The 16,883-nt window shown below is 34.6% G+C and overlaps 2 protein-coding genes across 4 annotated transcripts; one reads left to right on the forward strand and one right to left on the reverse strand.

Moving 5' to 3' along the window:
- Positions 1-302: 302 nt before the first annotated feature.
- On the forward strand, positions 303-12,001 carry LOC105221949 (zinc finger protein 26). Of its 2 annotated transcripts, none has more exons than XM_019988881.3 (8): positions 303-699; positions 766-1,010; positions 1,086-1,203; positions 1,268-1,414; positions 1,486-1,875; positions 1,932-2,378; positions 2,438-2,561; positions 2,619-2,899. In XM_019988881.3, the coding sequence occupies exons 1-8, from the start codon at positions 501-503 to the stop codon at positions 2,716-2,718; spliced, it is 1,770 nt and encodes a 589-aa protein (XP_019844440.2). In that variant the 5' UTR covers positions 303-500; the 3' UTR covers positions 2,719-2,899. The 2 variants fall into 2 exon arrangements, with proteins under 2 accessions (XP_019844440.2, XP_049311039.1); XM_049455082.1 differs by lacking the exon at positions 2,619-2,899 and adding an exon at positions 11,474-12,001 and having other exon boundaries at positions 304-699.
- LOC105221948 (transcription factor 15) lies at positions 3,121-8,859 on the reverse strand. Of its 2 annotated transcripts, none has more exons than XM_049455092.1 (3): positions 7,394-8,859; positions 3,538-3,668; positions 3,121-3,453 (listed from the first exon to the last, which is right to left on the reverse strand). In XM_049455092.1, exons 1-3 carry the CDS (start codon positions 7,549-7,551, stop codon positions 3,329-3,331), a joined length of 414 nt encoding a protein of 137 aa, XP_049311049.1. In that variant the 5' UTR covers positions 7,552-8,859; the 3' UTR covers positions 3,121-3,328. The 2 variants fall into 2 exon arrangements, with proteins under 2 accessions (XP_049311049.1, XP_049311050.1); XM_049455093.1 differs by having other exon boundaries at positions 7,397-8,851.
- Positions 12,002-16,883: the final 4,882 nt, after the last annotated feature.

The following is a 16,883-nucleotide window of genomic DNA, read 5'->3' on the forward strand; positions in this document are numbered from 1 at the left end:
TCGCGATACTTGCTATGGGTTATTTGTTTGGTTACTGTGGTGAACAGTTTTTTACTTAAAATATAAATAAAACAATTAAATTTTTTATTTTATTTCTTTTTATTTAATTATTTTTGAAGTTTACATGTTCATATATAACAGTTATGTTTTTCCTTTCTATTTTATTCTAACGTATTTGTAAATTGGTTACTCTCGTCTTGTAGGGTTGGGTTATTTTTGTTTAGTTGGCAGTCCTGTTTTCGTGTATTGGGAACAGTTAGTTAGGACCGCAACCAGATTTATGACAAAAGTGCAAAAACAAAAACAACATAAATCTTTAAAATGTCAACATATGTTTGAAGATAAGAAAGTGAAGTTATCTGTTTTATTTTGTTTTCAGTTAAATATGATTTGTTTGAATAAGCTTATTTTTCGTAAATAAAAGATTTATCTCCAAATCCATCGAGTAAAATGAGATAATGGGTAGGTGATGGCAAAAGAAGTTAGTAATATACAGGAATATGCCCAAGAATATACAACTGATTTGTCGAGTCTGTCTGAGGAAATGTAAAAGCAGACATGTTTCACTACTAGAAGTTTTTCAAATAAATGCGGAACAGGCATCAGTAACATATGCCGAGGCTTACAAGGATTGTACGCAATTGGAAGTTGAAATTGGCGTGGATGGCTTACCCGTGTGGCTGTGTAATAGCTGCAGTCGTAAGTTAAACAAATACCAATCCGAAATAATTTGTAGTTAATAACTAATAAAATAATATTTTTCAGGAGACCTTCAATATGCTTATGAGTTTAGGATTAAAGCAAAGAAAAGTGCTGACACACTCCTTATTCAGATAAGAGCGCAAAGCGAAGAAAAAGCTCGCCGGGCACCATCACCATCCGAATTTGAGTTACCTGATAATAATGCAGCGCTGGGTTATGCTCTCGCTGGTGCGGATATAATTGAGGCATGCAGTACGCAAGTGATGAAATGTGACAAAGATCCGCTGGAGGAGTCAGACAGTGACAATGTTAGTACAAATTGTGTTAGAAATGTTGTGCTTTAAAATACAAAAATAATATTTATAAATTTTATAACCTTTAAGGAAGTAAGAGCTGAAGTTGCAACAACTATAAATAAGCCAGAATCACCCGCCTTATCTCATACCTACTCTGATTTTATTTATGACAGTGAAGATGAAAAGCCTCTAAAATTACTTATGAGTAAGCATTTGGAATATATATAATCATTACACATATATTTATGTATATAAATTGTGAATTTTAGCTGGTAATCAAACTGAAGCTGTGAACTCTTTTGCAAAGAATCAATGTTTATTTGATGACGAGGATGATTTCATTGGAGAAGAAAATGCAACTAAAGAAAAACTTACTGATCCCATGTTTTCGCCAGAAGCACAAATTTTTCCAAAAGGTTGTAGTAATTGTTCTACCTCCAGATAATGAGGAAAATATTAATTTATTTTTGTTTTTCTCATATTTTAGGACGATTCAAATGTGCCATTTGTGAACAGCGTTATTTTACTGCAGCTGGTCTGAAGGCACATATGGAAGTGCATCTAGCCAAAAGTGGCATAACAAAAAAGAAACGTGGACGAAATAAACAACGTAAAGCCCCAAAAAAAGTTAACATTAATGAAGACTGTGAAAACTCGATTTCGAATCCAATTAACGATGATGAAAAACTTGCCACCGGAGAAACAAAGGATCAGCAGGAAAAGCATTCACCTGAAAAACCACTTAAATCGAAAGAACCCAAACCAAAACGCATGTTTCCGTGTCATGTATGCGGTAAACATATGATATCGGCTTCCAAGCTGCGCTACCACATGGTAATGCACACTGGTGAAAAGGACTACCTCTGCACAATGTGCCGTAGGTTAAATTTACTCTTCAGTTTGTTTCTTCGTACTAAACTCCATATATTACAGCAAAAGCCTACTCCACAATTTATGCGCTTAAGCACCATATACGTACACATACTGGTGAACGGCCGTATGAGTGTAAGTTTTGCGGAGACCGTTTTCTGCGTCCAACTACGCTTAAAAGCCACCAGCGACGTCACACAGGCGAACGTCCTTATGGCTGTGATATATGCGGTAAACGCTTCATACAGCACTCGTCGATGACAACACACATGAAGCTTAATCATATGGACAAAACTATACAATGTCCGCACTGTGATAAAAAATACGCACGTCAAACCGATTTGAATACGCATTTACTTAGTCACACTGGCGATAAACCGTATTCCTGTCAGCTGTGCCCCAGTCGCTTTGTGCGCCAAGCAAATCTCAATAAGCACATGAATCAACAGCATGCTGAAAAGGCTAATGTAACCAAATTCCCGCAGCTAACTGACGATGCCAAAGCGGAAGGTCTTATAAATAAGTTTAATGCTAATTTTCATATAACTATAATGTTACTTATGTTGCAGCTTGTGGAAGTGTTGCTGTTGCAGACAAATCGAATGATTACACTGTGGATAAATTAAGAGATAAAAGTATGCTAAGTGAAGCAGTGGCAAGTGATTTTGTGGATAAGTGTTACAATTTCAACAGGTAAGTCGTATGCTCCTTTAGTTTACATATACATTTTTTGTAATTATTTGTTTCAAGCTCTGCTAATGCTGATGATTCCGCAAAAGACCAGCCAATACATGCAACAACTGAAAAAGATTTTACTCAACTTGATAATGATTTAGTGCCTTGGAGTTGAGTTAATAATGCTTAAATTAGCTAACATATTTACATATATAAATATTTATATCTCAAAAGATATATGCACAACAGTTCCTCAATATAGCAAACAGTATTTCAATGAAATTTTTTGTTAGTTTTTTATAGTTTTAAATTTATTTTATTTTTATTTTTTTATAAATTTTTTTTGATTTAGTTTATTTAATTTTTTTTATTTATTTTTTTTTTAATTTTTTAATTTTTTTTTTTTTTAATTTTTTTAATTTAAATTTTTTAATTTTTTTATTTATTTTTTTTCATTTTTTTTTATTTTACTTCCAAATACTTAAGGTTAAAATACATATTTTCTGTCAAAATATTTGTTATCCTCTTTATACCTTGTTCGCTTTGTTTATTTCTTTTAATTTTACCGATACTGAAGTCCCACTTTAGTACTATTATTTTATTCATTATAATAAAAAATACATTAAAAATAAGCTCGGATTTCTTCCACTATATACATAGTACATATCTATATATGTACACATATACCAAATGTGTGATACATGAGCAATTTTTTAATCTAAGCATGTATACTTATAAATATTTACTTCGATTTATGCACTTTAAAATCGCTCGGTTGCACCGTCCTAACTTTTATTTGTGCTCAAAGTCGCGCAAAATGTGCAGATGGTTGATCTGGGTTTGTCGCTGGACATCATATTTTCGCATCGAAGTTGACTGGTATAATTTGCACACGGTCTGTCGCTATTGCCTGTAAAAGATGTTTCCATATTTTGTTAAATTTTACATTTTTTTCTATATATTAATTTATTTAAAGTGAAATTTTCTTGCATACCCGTCATAATAACGGCATCTAGATGCGCTATGTAACTCTTAGCCAGACGCAATATTTCGATTTTTGATAATTTACGATCACACGGTTCGGTCGGTATCAAGCTGCGCAGTGTTGTAAAGGCGGAATTAACACTAGAAAGATTTCATAAACAAAATCAGTTGTCTCTTTAATAGAAATGTTGATTTTCTATATATGTTTAAAATTAGCACTACATAAAATGCGTCTTGCTCGGTATATGTTCCCGAAAAAAGGGCTAATTCCACAAAAGGGGAATTCCTTGTCTATAGCAGCATAGAAAGGAAATGTAAATTGATATATTTCTAACTATATCTTGAAGAAATTTGTTTGGGACTAATTGTGCCCTTAAGATATTATATATGCTATGTAATCCTAATTGATCAGGGCTATTTATTTCAATTTCAAACATTTTTGGCATTAAATTATATTTATTATATCCAATAATATACAATCAGCTAATTATGCTAAGAACAAAAATACACAGTGATCAGGAAAGCTTTCTCTCTCAATTTTATTAGAATAACTTAAATATTTGTTATTGTTGTAGCAGCAGAAAGCATATCTCAATTAATAAATATTGACAGAAAATATTCCTGAAGTAATTTCGAGGAATGGTGTGAAGCTGACAGCCCTTACTCAGACCCAACTGTCATGAGAACGAGTCGATATTGGCCGATATATGCGGTTGTTGTTGTTAAAGCGTCAGAAAACATTCCTGGAGAAATTTTGATAAATAGTGCCGAGTTGACAGTCCTTGACCGGATAAAATTCGATGTCCGTTCCGGTTTCTTAGACCCGTCTGTCGGGGGAACAGCTCAAATATTGGCGGAAAACATTCCTGAAGTAATTTCAAGGAACGGTGCCGAGTTTACAGGGAGGACTGTCATGGCTGGGTCAATATATACGGTATAAATTCGACCGAATCTTCAAAAATCGTAGCTTATGTACATGGGGGCTAAGAGAAGTATTGTGCTTATTTAAACAATTTTTACATATACACATATTATTATCAGGAAAGAATTTCCTCCGAATTTCAATAATATATCTCACAGAGTGACCGAAAAAAGTTAGCAATAGATACCGGGGACAACGTATTCACCAACTCATGTCTTGAACAGTCGTTATATAAGTCGAATTATACCTTTTGGTGGTAACCTTAAAGGCTTTATTTGTCTAAAGATATATTCCAAAATATGTATACAAATTGGTGCCTAATTTGGATACTGGAAAGTGAGAGTACCAGCACTGAAATATAGGAATGCCAGGATAATATTATGTGCCAAATTTGCTTGAAATTGGTTGAGAAAGTCCGAGATATGGGTTTTCACCGAAAGATGAGCGGTGTCTAATTTCTGATACCTATAAAACTACTTTTTTTGTATCATCTCGAATGCGAAATTTAGTGTTTCTGACGGTTTTATTTATTAGGTTACTGGCTTTTTGGTAGTTTTTCAACATCACCGTCAAATAGACAGTGAATGGGGTTATAATTCAGTTCCTTCCACGAAGGTTCTTAAAACCTTACGATAGGTGTGGCACCGCCCTCTTTTTGGTGAAATCCCATATCTAAGGAGCCGGCTGAGCGATTTCGACAAATTTTAGTACGTGGCATTCTTACATTCTTATGTCACATTGTGAACTTTAGCGAAATGGAACAATAAACACGCCTGCTTCGCATATAGCACAACTTTAAATTCCACTTGATTCGTTCAGTTTCCAGTACACAAATCAAGAAGCAATTAATGTAACGGGATACAACTTTGCACGAATAATGTCTTTAGTGTGTGCTAGCTTTTAACCAGAAATCGTTTAAATCCTGTAAAACCGGTTCAAGCCCGAATATTTAGAACTCGGTAACTATAGTTGACTTTTGATCGAAAATGGTATATAATGGTATGTATGTCTGTATATAAAAAACGTGTTGAATCAGACCAATACTTCCGTTAGCTGCCATATATTTAATATAAGGATAATCGAACTTCTGGGTGACTTTGTACCGCATATACATACATATATCGGCCAATATGTGAGTTATCCCAATGTAAATATGAAAGGTCGATTTACTCATAACAGTGTATCTTTGCCTAGCCCCTATACAAGGTGCGTTCCATAGTAAACAGGACTTTTTGAATCTAGCGCCCTCTGGTGGGGGGATACAAAGAGCCAACATTAAATTTTGTTTTAAAATTGGTAAAACTTTTACAGAAACGTTTTAATTGATGAAAAAAGTTTATGACGAAGTTTCAACGTTTTCAAAGTGGTCGTGAGGACATAAATGACGATCAATATGTGGGCCAATCAAAATCCCTAATTACCGGAAATTCCATCGAAACTGTGCTTGAATTCATCATAATACTCAACCGAAATCATCATTGAAATTCATGGAAATGGAATCATCTCCAAAATGTCGATCTTTTGACAGCACATTTGGGCTTACGAAAGGTGTGTCCACGGTTTGTTACGCACAAATTGACTGAAGACAAAAAATTGCTCATAATCCAACATTCGAATGACTATTATTTGACCAAAAATCACAGTTTAACCATTAACCACTCCCCGTATTCACCTGATATGGAGCCGTGCGACTTCTTCCTTTTCGGAAAAATGCATTTGCCTATGAAAGGAAAGCGTTATGCAGATGTAGAAGCCATTCAAAAGGCTTGCACCGGCATACTGGCGGCCATACCGGCCAACGAGCTAAAACACTCATTCGACATGCTTTTGGACCGTGCAAAACGCTGCACTGAAGCAGAAGGAGACTATGTATTTTGAATAAAATAAATTGATTTTGCCGAAAAAACCATTTGTTCTGTTTTTTTTAAGCGCTGTTTACTTGTATAACTAATATCCGGATTTTCGAACATCCGGCAGACTTTACTATATATGATTACTTTTTGAGTATGTGGCATGTTAATAGCATGTGGTATTGGGAAAAATAAATAAAATCTGGTCGAGACTACCCTAACTTCCATATACTAAAATGTGTCTGTCAGTACAGGAGTCATATTAGGGCGTGTCATTCTGAGGCAACTTTTTTATATTTTTTTCGATTATTTTACGAGAAAATCGATTCTCGAGTAGAACCGGAATCGATTTTACCATCCCTACTGGCCGCCGTCGCGTGCACATTAAAACCTCCGCACAATCACCACCAAAAAAAAAATGATTTTTTTTCCATGTAATTTATATGGAAAACAGAAAACTTGAAATAGGCACCTCTTAATATTAATATGAAGAGCTCATCTTTTGAGTGATTTTTTTTTACACATTTTCGAAAGTTTTGAGCATGTTTTTCAGTTGAAAAAAAAGGATGCCTCAGAATGACACAGCATAGAGTCATATATAATATATAAAATTGCTTGGATTTCGATCCTCATTTTGACATTTTACGCCATAAATATTTCCAAATAAAAATAAAATGTTCGGTTGCACCCGAACCTAGTCCTGCCTTACTTGTTTAATTTTCAATTTCATAAAAAAGTCATTACTTCTTATAACAGTTAATAAAATCAGTCCATCATACAAAAACAAATATGGGTAAACAGAAACGGTTTACCAAACTTTTGTTATTTATGATTTTTATATACATATATACATACATATATACAAAACAACAAATTCTGAGGCAACGTATGAAATTAAAGTCTTTTATAAAAGCGGATTCTGACGTATGTAAATCAAAATAAGAGCGTAATAGAAACATAATCTAAGAAATAATTTTGTTAATGATGAAAAAAAAACTATATATATTTTGAAAAAAATACCACTAATTATTATAATATTTATTTGATAATGATTATTTATAAATTCTAAACAAATCAAAGCTTTTTTCACCCACAACCTTTGTGTACGACTACGTTCTCGTGCATTTACTTCTTGTCGTGGCTTGCCCGATTCGCTGCCGTTGGACACATCCGAGTGCGCAGGACTAATGCTCTGCGGCTCACACAGCATATCCAGCATCAATGGATAGTTGTGCAATAATTCATAATCCATAATTCCGAAGAATAGTTTTAGAAGAATTACTATGATAATTTTTACAATTTTTAAGTATTGAGAAGCCACTTTTTTATTGAGCACAGTTTTTATTTATTAATTGATGAATTGTTTCAATTCTATTTATCAATACATTAAGTATATATGCATATTATTTTGCACATAAATTGAAATGCTCTGTAAAATTTCACTTCCAGTCGAGTTAATTGACACTGCGGGACAATTAGTTGGCAACTAATTGTAGGCGAACGATAGAAATGCGCGTCCGCTCGTCATGGCGATGTTCTTTTCAATGTTTTCCACTTTCAACGCACAGCCGGTCTTCAACGCTTACGAATGTGCACTTGTGTGCGCACATTATTTTTTAACCAATGAGTTAATGATCAACGCTGATCTCTTATTTCAGCAATTTCCTTCTGCACCGCCCATTCCGCAGTCGTCTACATACATATAAATATAGTTGTAGTGCCGTTAGTGTGCCGCTTTAAAATTAATAATCTGAGCATCAACAGTAGCCCTGGATATGCGAGTGAGATGCGGTGAGAGTACATTGTGGTGGCGAATTGTCTGTGAAATGAATTAAGTCGTTAGTGGCGACAAATTGACCATAAACTATGTATGTTTGTATGTAAGCATATGTAATTATGTGTACAACAACAATAATGCTGTGTACAGGGACATGCCTATGCGCTTGTAGGAGTTTACCGCACACAACAAAAGTCTAAATATTTGACCACAACTGGAACGAGCTGTGAAAATTCTTTGTGCTGTCTTAAGATTGGCATATTTTCTTTTTCCTCTCTTCCTTGCTTCCACATTTGCTTTGGTACTTACTTTGCGGATATGCGCACAGCAGGCTACCCGCCGCACTTCCTCACGCGATCACCATAAACGCTGTAACATACTTAACAGCAATAACAACAACAGCTCGTAGATCCACTTAAGCCTTAATCGCTCATTTGCGCTCTTGATTTTCAATTATTACGCTAAATTAAATTGCGTTGCCGTCCGTTACTCCCACATATTTGGTTCTAAGTAGTGTTTGTGGCTCAAGCATTCCAGCATGCAGCAGCTTTGGCATCGCCAATAATTAAAAAAAGCGTATCTCTGATAAAGTGCTGATAAGCGCGCGCATAAATAAAACATTTATTCCTTAATGAAGTGAGAATTGTTTTATGGTGACGTCAACTTAGCTCTTGAATGGACTTGAGTTGAGAGAGTGTTGATTTTCTTTGCTTGTCCAGTCACAGTAGGGAGCGCGCCCTTTTGAAGTGGACATGGAAATGGTTTGTTTTGACATGTGTTTGCACGTGCTGAGCTGAGAAGCAGTGTTGAGTGCAACCACGGCGGTTGCTACTTTAACAGTTGTATATTTTTAACTTTTCGAAATTGCACAATCCATGCCATATACATTTTATAAATACTACTTGTATGTAGGTAACTAAAGCGTGACCCATTTTGAGGTTCCACTTTTTTAAAGAAAAGCACAGAAACTCAAAATTTAATGAGGAATGTTTATTAGCATTCGAAAGAACATTCTTTGGTATTTATTTTTATACACTTGCAACCAGTTGCTATAGGGTTTTATAGTTTTGTTCACCTAACGGTTGTATGTATCACTTGAAACTGAGCGAGATAGATATAAGGTTATATACAAGGTGCTTTCCAAAGTAAACAGAACTTAAAAAAAAAATCAAAACAAACGTTTTTTCGGTAAAATCAATTTATTTTATTCAAATCACCTTCTGCTTCAATACAGCTTTTTACACGGTCCAAAAGCATGTTGAACGAGTGGTTTAGCTCGTTGCTCGGTATGGCCGCCAGTATGCCGGTGCAAGCCTTTTGAATTGCCTCCTTTCATGGGCAAATGAATTTTTCCCAACAGGAAGAAGTCGCACGGTGCTGTGTCAGGTGAATACGGGGAGTGGTTAATGGTTAAAATGTGATTTTTGGTCAAATAATCGTTCTTCGAATGTTGGATTCTGAGCAATTTTTGGTCGTCAGTCAATTTGTGCGGAACAAACCGTACACACACCTTTCGTAAGCCAAAATGTTCGCTCAAAATGCGATAAACCGATGTTCCATTCCATTTCGATGAATTTCAATGATGATTTTGACTGATTCTTGATGAATTTATGTTTCAGTAAAATTTTGAAACTAAATTTGATGTTGGCTCTTTGTTCGAAGCTCATTTTCGCACCGATAACACAAATATACTGACACTTAAAATGCAATAACTTCACTTCCAATCAATGAAATGTCATGGACAATCGATAAAGATAGTAGATTCTAACCCACCTCCCCACCAGGGGGCGCTAGATTCAAAAAGATCCTGTTTACTTTGGAACGCAGCTTGTATTGTACCCTTTTCAGAATTTAAACTAAATACGGAAGCACGGCGTTTTGTGACAAAAAGTTAAACATGGATTCATGGAGTTCCATCGGTTGTCCAGCGAAGGTCGTCCAAAGCGCCCGAAAACACAACAGTAGGCTAGTAAAATTTTAGGCAGTATACTGTAGGATTCAGATGAAATTATTTTCATCCACTACCCCGAACATGGTGAAAATATTAGGACCGATTTCTACTTACTTTTATTCAACTACTATATATAAAAAATTTAATTCGGCGCAGTTGAAAAAAAAGTTACAGCTGTTCAAAAATGACTGAAAATAATGAAGAAATTCGCTATATTTCGAAATTCTTCTATAAAAAGGGAAGAATGCCACGCAAGCCACCAATGAAATTTCCTGAAGTTTACGGAGATGATGCTGCATCAGTTCGTGTAGCACAACAATGGTTCGCTCGCTTCCGCCCTGGAAATTTCGATGTGAAAGATGCCCCTCACTCTGGTCGACCTATCGTTGAAAAAGTCAATGAAATTATGGAAAAGATTGACCAGGACCGTCACATAAGCACCCATGACATCGCTAAGGAACTTAGCATTCATCATCACACGGGTTTGAACCATTTAAGAAAGGCTGGCTACAAAAAAATTGAAGTGAAAAATTTAATCGACCGAATCGAACCATTTCTGAAGCGAATTGTAACAGTAGACAAAAAATGGATGAAATATTACAATAATGTGCGAAAGAGATCATGGTCCCAGCCTGGTGAAGCTCAAAAAATGGTCGCAAAGCCAGGATTGACAGCTCGAGAGGTTATGCTGAGTGTTTGGTGGTATTGGAAAGAGATCATCCACTATGATTGATTCTACATTTTAATGTCAACAACTGATGAGATTGAAGCAAACAATCGAAAAGAACGACCAGAACTGATCACCAGAAAGGGCTTCCATCAGGACAACGCTAGACCGCACGCATCTTTGATGGCTCGGCAGAAACTGGAAGAGCTTGGCTAGGAAATTATGATGCATCCAGCAAATAGCCCTGACCTTGCACCATTGAACTATAATTTTTTTCGGTCAATGCAGAACTCCCTTAATGGAGTAAAGTTGGCTTCAGGAAAAGCCTCGGAAAATTTAAACTTGAAATTTTGGGATATAGAAAGAAAGTCTATAAAAAAGTCTATGAAGTTTACAGGTTGAGTTGAGTAAAATCAGAGAAATAGTGAGAATTGTTTTGAAAAAGACAGCCTCGAGATAAACGCGTTTAAAGCTTTGAGAAAAGCCTAACAATTTTGGATGTCGGTTCAGCAAATCTTCTGCAAATAATTTGAGTATTGAAAAGTCGACATGTCTACAAGAATATTTTTCAATAGTTATTTTTTGATAATATAAAACGAACGAGTTTTTTTTATTCTTAGACTAGAAACTTACAAATTAACGATAATATCCCTTGTATTTTTTTGATATTAATTCATAAACAGTAGTTATTCTAGGTGTATTTCATATATACTTTATTTATCTATTTACTTATGTAATATGCATACAATACAACTGATAACTTTTTTCCAAAATTCCAGGTAACTCCGCAGGCCTTGGCGCTGACGGTTGGAAAGTTCTGAACGACTCCATCTACACATTCGTGGAACAGTAGAAAGTGAAAAATGCTGCATTTACAAACGAGAGCCTCCCAGCGCAATTAATTCTACTAAAAGTGGATGTCAAATCTATATTGGACGGGTCGATGGAAAACAATCATGAAAGTGATTTGGACGAGCTTTCCATACATGCGCTCACAAGTTTCATTGCACGTTGAGTTGGCGCACGCGGAAGCCATTTTCCGGCATTGAAATATGAGAATTTGCGCTTAACCTATCGTCATCCCATGCCTGATGCCACTAACTCTTCACACTCGCTTATATGCAGTAGTAATGCAGCACGCTGATTGCCTAAAAGTATTACACGCGAATCAATGCGCATATGGAGAAGCTAATCTTCATTATTCATTGCTTATGTACATCTTTATATTTAGTTACAATTAATACTTTTTTTAAATAAACAATAAATAAATAAATATAAATAAAATAAAAAAAAGTCGAAAGACATACATAATTTTACTAAACATAACCTAACATAACAAAAATGAACTCTCATTGTAGTATATGGTATGTCGAAATAATGTTTATAGAATAAAAAAATGTGTATATTTTTTTTATTTAACGTTTCTAGGCACAAACTTTTATTTTTACAATGCTTCTTTATATATCTATCCAAAACTCTTCTTAAATCACCTTAATTTGACAAAAAAATCATCAAAATCGGTTAAGATTTGCCGAAATTACGAAGAATCATCATTTTCTTCATTTCTTCCAATTTTCCAAAACCCCTCTCAAATCCCTTTCATTTGACACCAAAATCATCAAAATCGGTTAATCACCCTACCACCATGTGTTTTAGATTTTCATAAATTTCTCAATTTTTCTCAATATTATTCAATCCCACTCAATTCCCTTTAATTTGACACCAAAATCATCAAAATCGGTTAAGATTTGCCGAAATTACGAAAAAAACCACATCTGGTCCACTTCTGGTTACTTTGGGCACGTTTCCTCAATTTTTCGCAGATTCACAAACCTCGATTTCTACCAGGCGACCATAAGTGCCAAGTAGGTGACTGCGGCAAAAAATTTTACTTTTCTGTAGCATACCTCAAAGGCGCGCACGCAACTACAGGAAATGGTGAATAATGCAGCACTAATGCAATACCGCCGGCATATACGCTATAACTTTGGTAAAACTCAACCGATTTCAATAATTTTGGTGGCAAACGAAAGGTAATCGCTTCGAGAATATAATTTTATAGTGCACTTTGTTTCATCTTCTACGTAAACATTGTAATTTAGTGCGAAAGAAGGGATTATAAAACCATGCACTACAGTTGATGTGGGTAATATGAAACGATGTGATTTTGCATACTACACGTGCAAAAGTATCTCAATCCATTAGTAGCATAAAGATTGTTTCATCTTGTTTAATAAATGCTGAATTCGAGTTTGTCATTACAGTATTGCTTGCTCGCATATTTCTTCAAAAAATGGCTTTTTATTGTAATTTGTTAATGCTTATTTTTACGCGATTGTATAGCTGCACGCTTGCCCTTTCATTTGGTGCTTGAATGGTCGAAATTGGTGCAGAATTATGGAAGTTATTCGCTTAAACGTTGTATCATGCTTCACATCCGGTTGTCCTGCAGCTGTGGCAAGGCAGTTTCACTTGCGCCTTTGAGGTAGGCTACAGAAAAAAATAATTTTTCGCGGCAGCTGCCTACTGACTGGTTATGGTTGCCTGGTAGAAATCGAGGTTTGTGAATCTGCAAAAAATTGATGAAACGTGCCCAAAGTAACCAGAAGTGGACCAGATGTGGTTTTTTTCGTAATTTCGGCAAATCTTAACCGATTTCGATGGTTTTGGTGTCAAACGAAAGGGAATTGAGTGGGATTGAATAAAATGGAGAAAAATGGCGAAATTTATGGAAATCGAAGAAATGTGGTGGTAGGGTGACCAGAAATTATTTTTTTTAGCAATTTGGCATATCTCAACCGATTTTGAAGATTTTGGTGTCAAACGAAAGGGAATTAAGTGGAATTGAATAAAATGGAGAAAAATGGCGAAATTTATGAAAATCTAAAAAACATGGTGGTAGGGTGACCAGAAATGGCAAATCTTAACCGATTTTGAAGATTTTGGTGTCAAACGAATGGAAATTGAGTGGAATTGAATAAAATGGAGAAATATGGCGAAATTTATGAAAACCTAAAAAACATGGCGGTAGGGTGACCAGAAATGATTATTTTTGGCAATTTCGGCAAATCTCAACCGATTTTGAAGATTTTGATGTCAAACGAAAGGGAATTAAGTGGAATTGAATAAAATGGAGAAAAATGGCGAAATTTATGAAAATTTAAAAACATGGTGGTAGGGTGACCAGAAATGATTATTTTTGGCAATTTCGGCAAATCTCAACCGATTTTGAAGATTTTGATGTCAAACGAACGGGAATGGAGTGGAATTGAATAAAAAGGAGAATAATGGCGAAAAATGCTGCCAAGGTTTACTGAAATAAAATTTTCTATGAGATATCATTTTTTACTCACCTTTCAACTAGGTATAATAATTCAAAGGTAAACCGTTTATATATTTGAATACAATAATTTATTTTATATTATTTCATACATAGCATCTTATATAATATTTAATTTGTACTTGAATTAAGGATATATTTTAAGTAACTATGTTGTTTGAATAGTATTGGAATGTACCAAACGTGTGATAGAAATTTTTACTCAGCTTGTTCAATAAAATGAATTTACAAACTAAAACAATTAACAATTTATAATTTTTTAAGCAAATTTTTCGCGTAGCAAAATCTAATATCAAAAAGCATAATTCGTATATGTATTTCTTGAACTCTCTTATATAGACTCTGTCGATTTCCGCTTATGCGATTGACTTTGCAGTAGATATCTCGAAAAATAAATCACCCATTACCAATTATATAACATTAATTTTCGATTTTTTAGCCCTAAGCCCCAGCAGCTAGTGTTTCATACTCTGCAAGATATAATAAAAAATTGTATTACTATTTTTCATTTGATAAAAAAAAAAATAAATATAATAATTTTCGATTTAATTGTATATTTTTTCAAGCAACTCGAAATATTTCTCATTATCGCGACTTATTATTTAATATTTATTGTTCGTTTCCGCACGAATATGGTTTTCCTTATATATGTTTACTCCGCACCGTCTCAGTGTTATCGAATATTTCATTTAAACAATACTTACAGATATACCACAATTTATGCATTATCAGCGGAGAATTCTTCTTCTTTATTGGCGTAACGGAGAATTACTTTCACACAATGCCGGTAGTCTTCCGCACAGTAATGAATGCGAGATTTGTGTAAACAGCATCGTTGAGTAATTCTTAGTAATTCATCATATCATCACATAAAATGAAGTTTCTTGCGCTTGCATCGGTTATATTTTTTGGCCGTTGTTGTTTTGTTGCAACTTCAGAGATTTTTATTAATAACAATTTGAATAAAGATTCGGGTTTAAGGGTCTTAATATTTCGTGTACCTTGTAGAAGATGGCAACATAGCAGTCACTGCCTTGGGGTGAGTAAATGAGTTGTTTGTTAATTTGTTATATTATCCTGTTCATGTTTCCAGCAGAGTTACATTCAATTTATCAATTTATGAACCTGAAAAAGAAGATCAAAAACAACTAAACCCAAACATGTGTTAAAGTTTCAATTGTGGAAAGTTTGAGAAACTAGAATAAAATGTGCTCATAAACTTAGGCCTTTTTGACAGCTGTTACTTGCCTTATACTCAGTTTAGTTTGCCAATTCATATTAAACAGATTCACTCCGGAACAACTTTTGCTAATCATACAAATTTGCTTCAAGTACCGATCGCGCCCTGCGTCCAATATTCGGTCGACATAATCGCTTAGCAGAGTTGGTCATTCGAACATCAATGGATCGGTTTCCTAGATTCTTGTAATTAAAATAATTTTTTTTTTCAATTTTTGCACTTATCTTACCTATAATCTTAAGTATTTCCTTTCCTCATATTATTATATGGACTACAAAAAGAATCGATTAAGGGTTGCATTGGTTTCTGAGAGTCCTCTTCACCGAATACCGTATAGCTGCTGTGAAGTAGAATATCAAATAAGACCCGAATGAGTTTAACCGTCATTAGTTAATTGGACTGTGCCCATCCATTATATGTAAGATTTGGATGAGAGATCTTGATTCAAAAACACCCTACATTTTGAAAATCATGTGCTCTCATTAACGGTAGAGGGTGTACTTATGAATGCAAATCATGACAAGCTGAGTAGATTTGGCCAAGTCAGTCTGTATATGTATATGAACATGAATTATTGTCTAATACCATGTTCAGACCGACACTTAATCACACGATTTCGGCTGTTGAATGGATTATCCCACTAATCTTAAAAATTTATCAAGATTTCGCTATACAAAAATGACATTTCCAAATCACTTCATTGAAATGGTTTGAAACTGATCCACGCTAAATCTCTCTGTGCGACTCTGATTTTGCGCCATCTACTTGTCAGCATTGGAAATCTGTTACATTATCACAGCTGATTTAGACACTACAAAGGGAAAAAAATGTAAACAAACACATTTTTTTTAAAGCAATGAATCTAATTTCACCTGAAAATCGACTTAACAAATGAAAAATGCATCCACTATTTCTATTATATGGAAAATATTTGAAAAAAGACGGCTTTTATTGATAAATATTAAGCGATGTGAATTCTTGAATGACAATAACAGCTGTTTTTTGATCTTTCTAACGGCAGTGAGAACACTGTTGGGTTATGAAATGCTTAAATCTATTAAATTTTCGGTCTGAACATGGTATTAGGTATTCAGATATCGATCTGAAACAACCCATTTGTCACAATCGCTGATGTCGGACCACAATAGGATATTTTTGTCATACAAATGCGATCAAAACCAAAAAAGTTTTGATATGGAAAACATTTATATATGACGAGATATCCGCACGAAATATAACACGGATTGATATTCAAGGACTACTAAAATTTCAGAACAAATTTTTCAGATCGAAATTTTTCACTTGTTATATGGGTCAAACCATGTGAAGTTGTCCAGGAAAATATCCCAAAATCACCGATATTGAAAATGGCCAGTTCATTAGGAGAGAACCAGGTGTATACCCCGTGATATAAATATTTCATCAAAATTATTTTTTTTGGTTGAGGGGTTGGGGGTAGTCAACCGTGTTATTTTACAAAAGTAGTAATATGGCATTATCATAGAATTTGAAGACACGAAAATTTCAAAAAAAAAATTAATTTCCAAAGTTATAGTTGTTTGTGTTGACCGTGCGGTACTTGCGGTGACAACCATAAGTCCTTGGAGAG

Source organism: Bactrocera dorsalis, chromosome 4 (assembly GCF_023373825.1).
Source record: "Bactrocera dorsalis isolate Fly_Bdor chromosome 4, ASM2337382v1, whole genome shotgun sequence".
Lineage (NCBI taxonomy): Eukaryota > Metazoa > Arthropoda > Insecta > Diptera > Tephritidae > Bactrocera > Bactrocera dorsalis.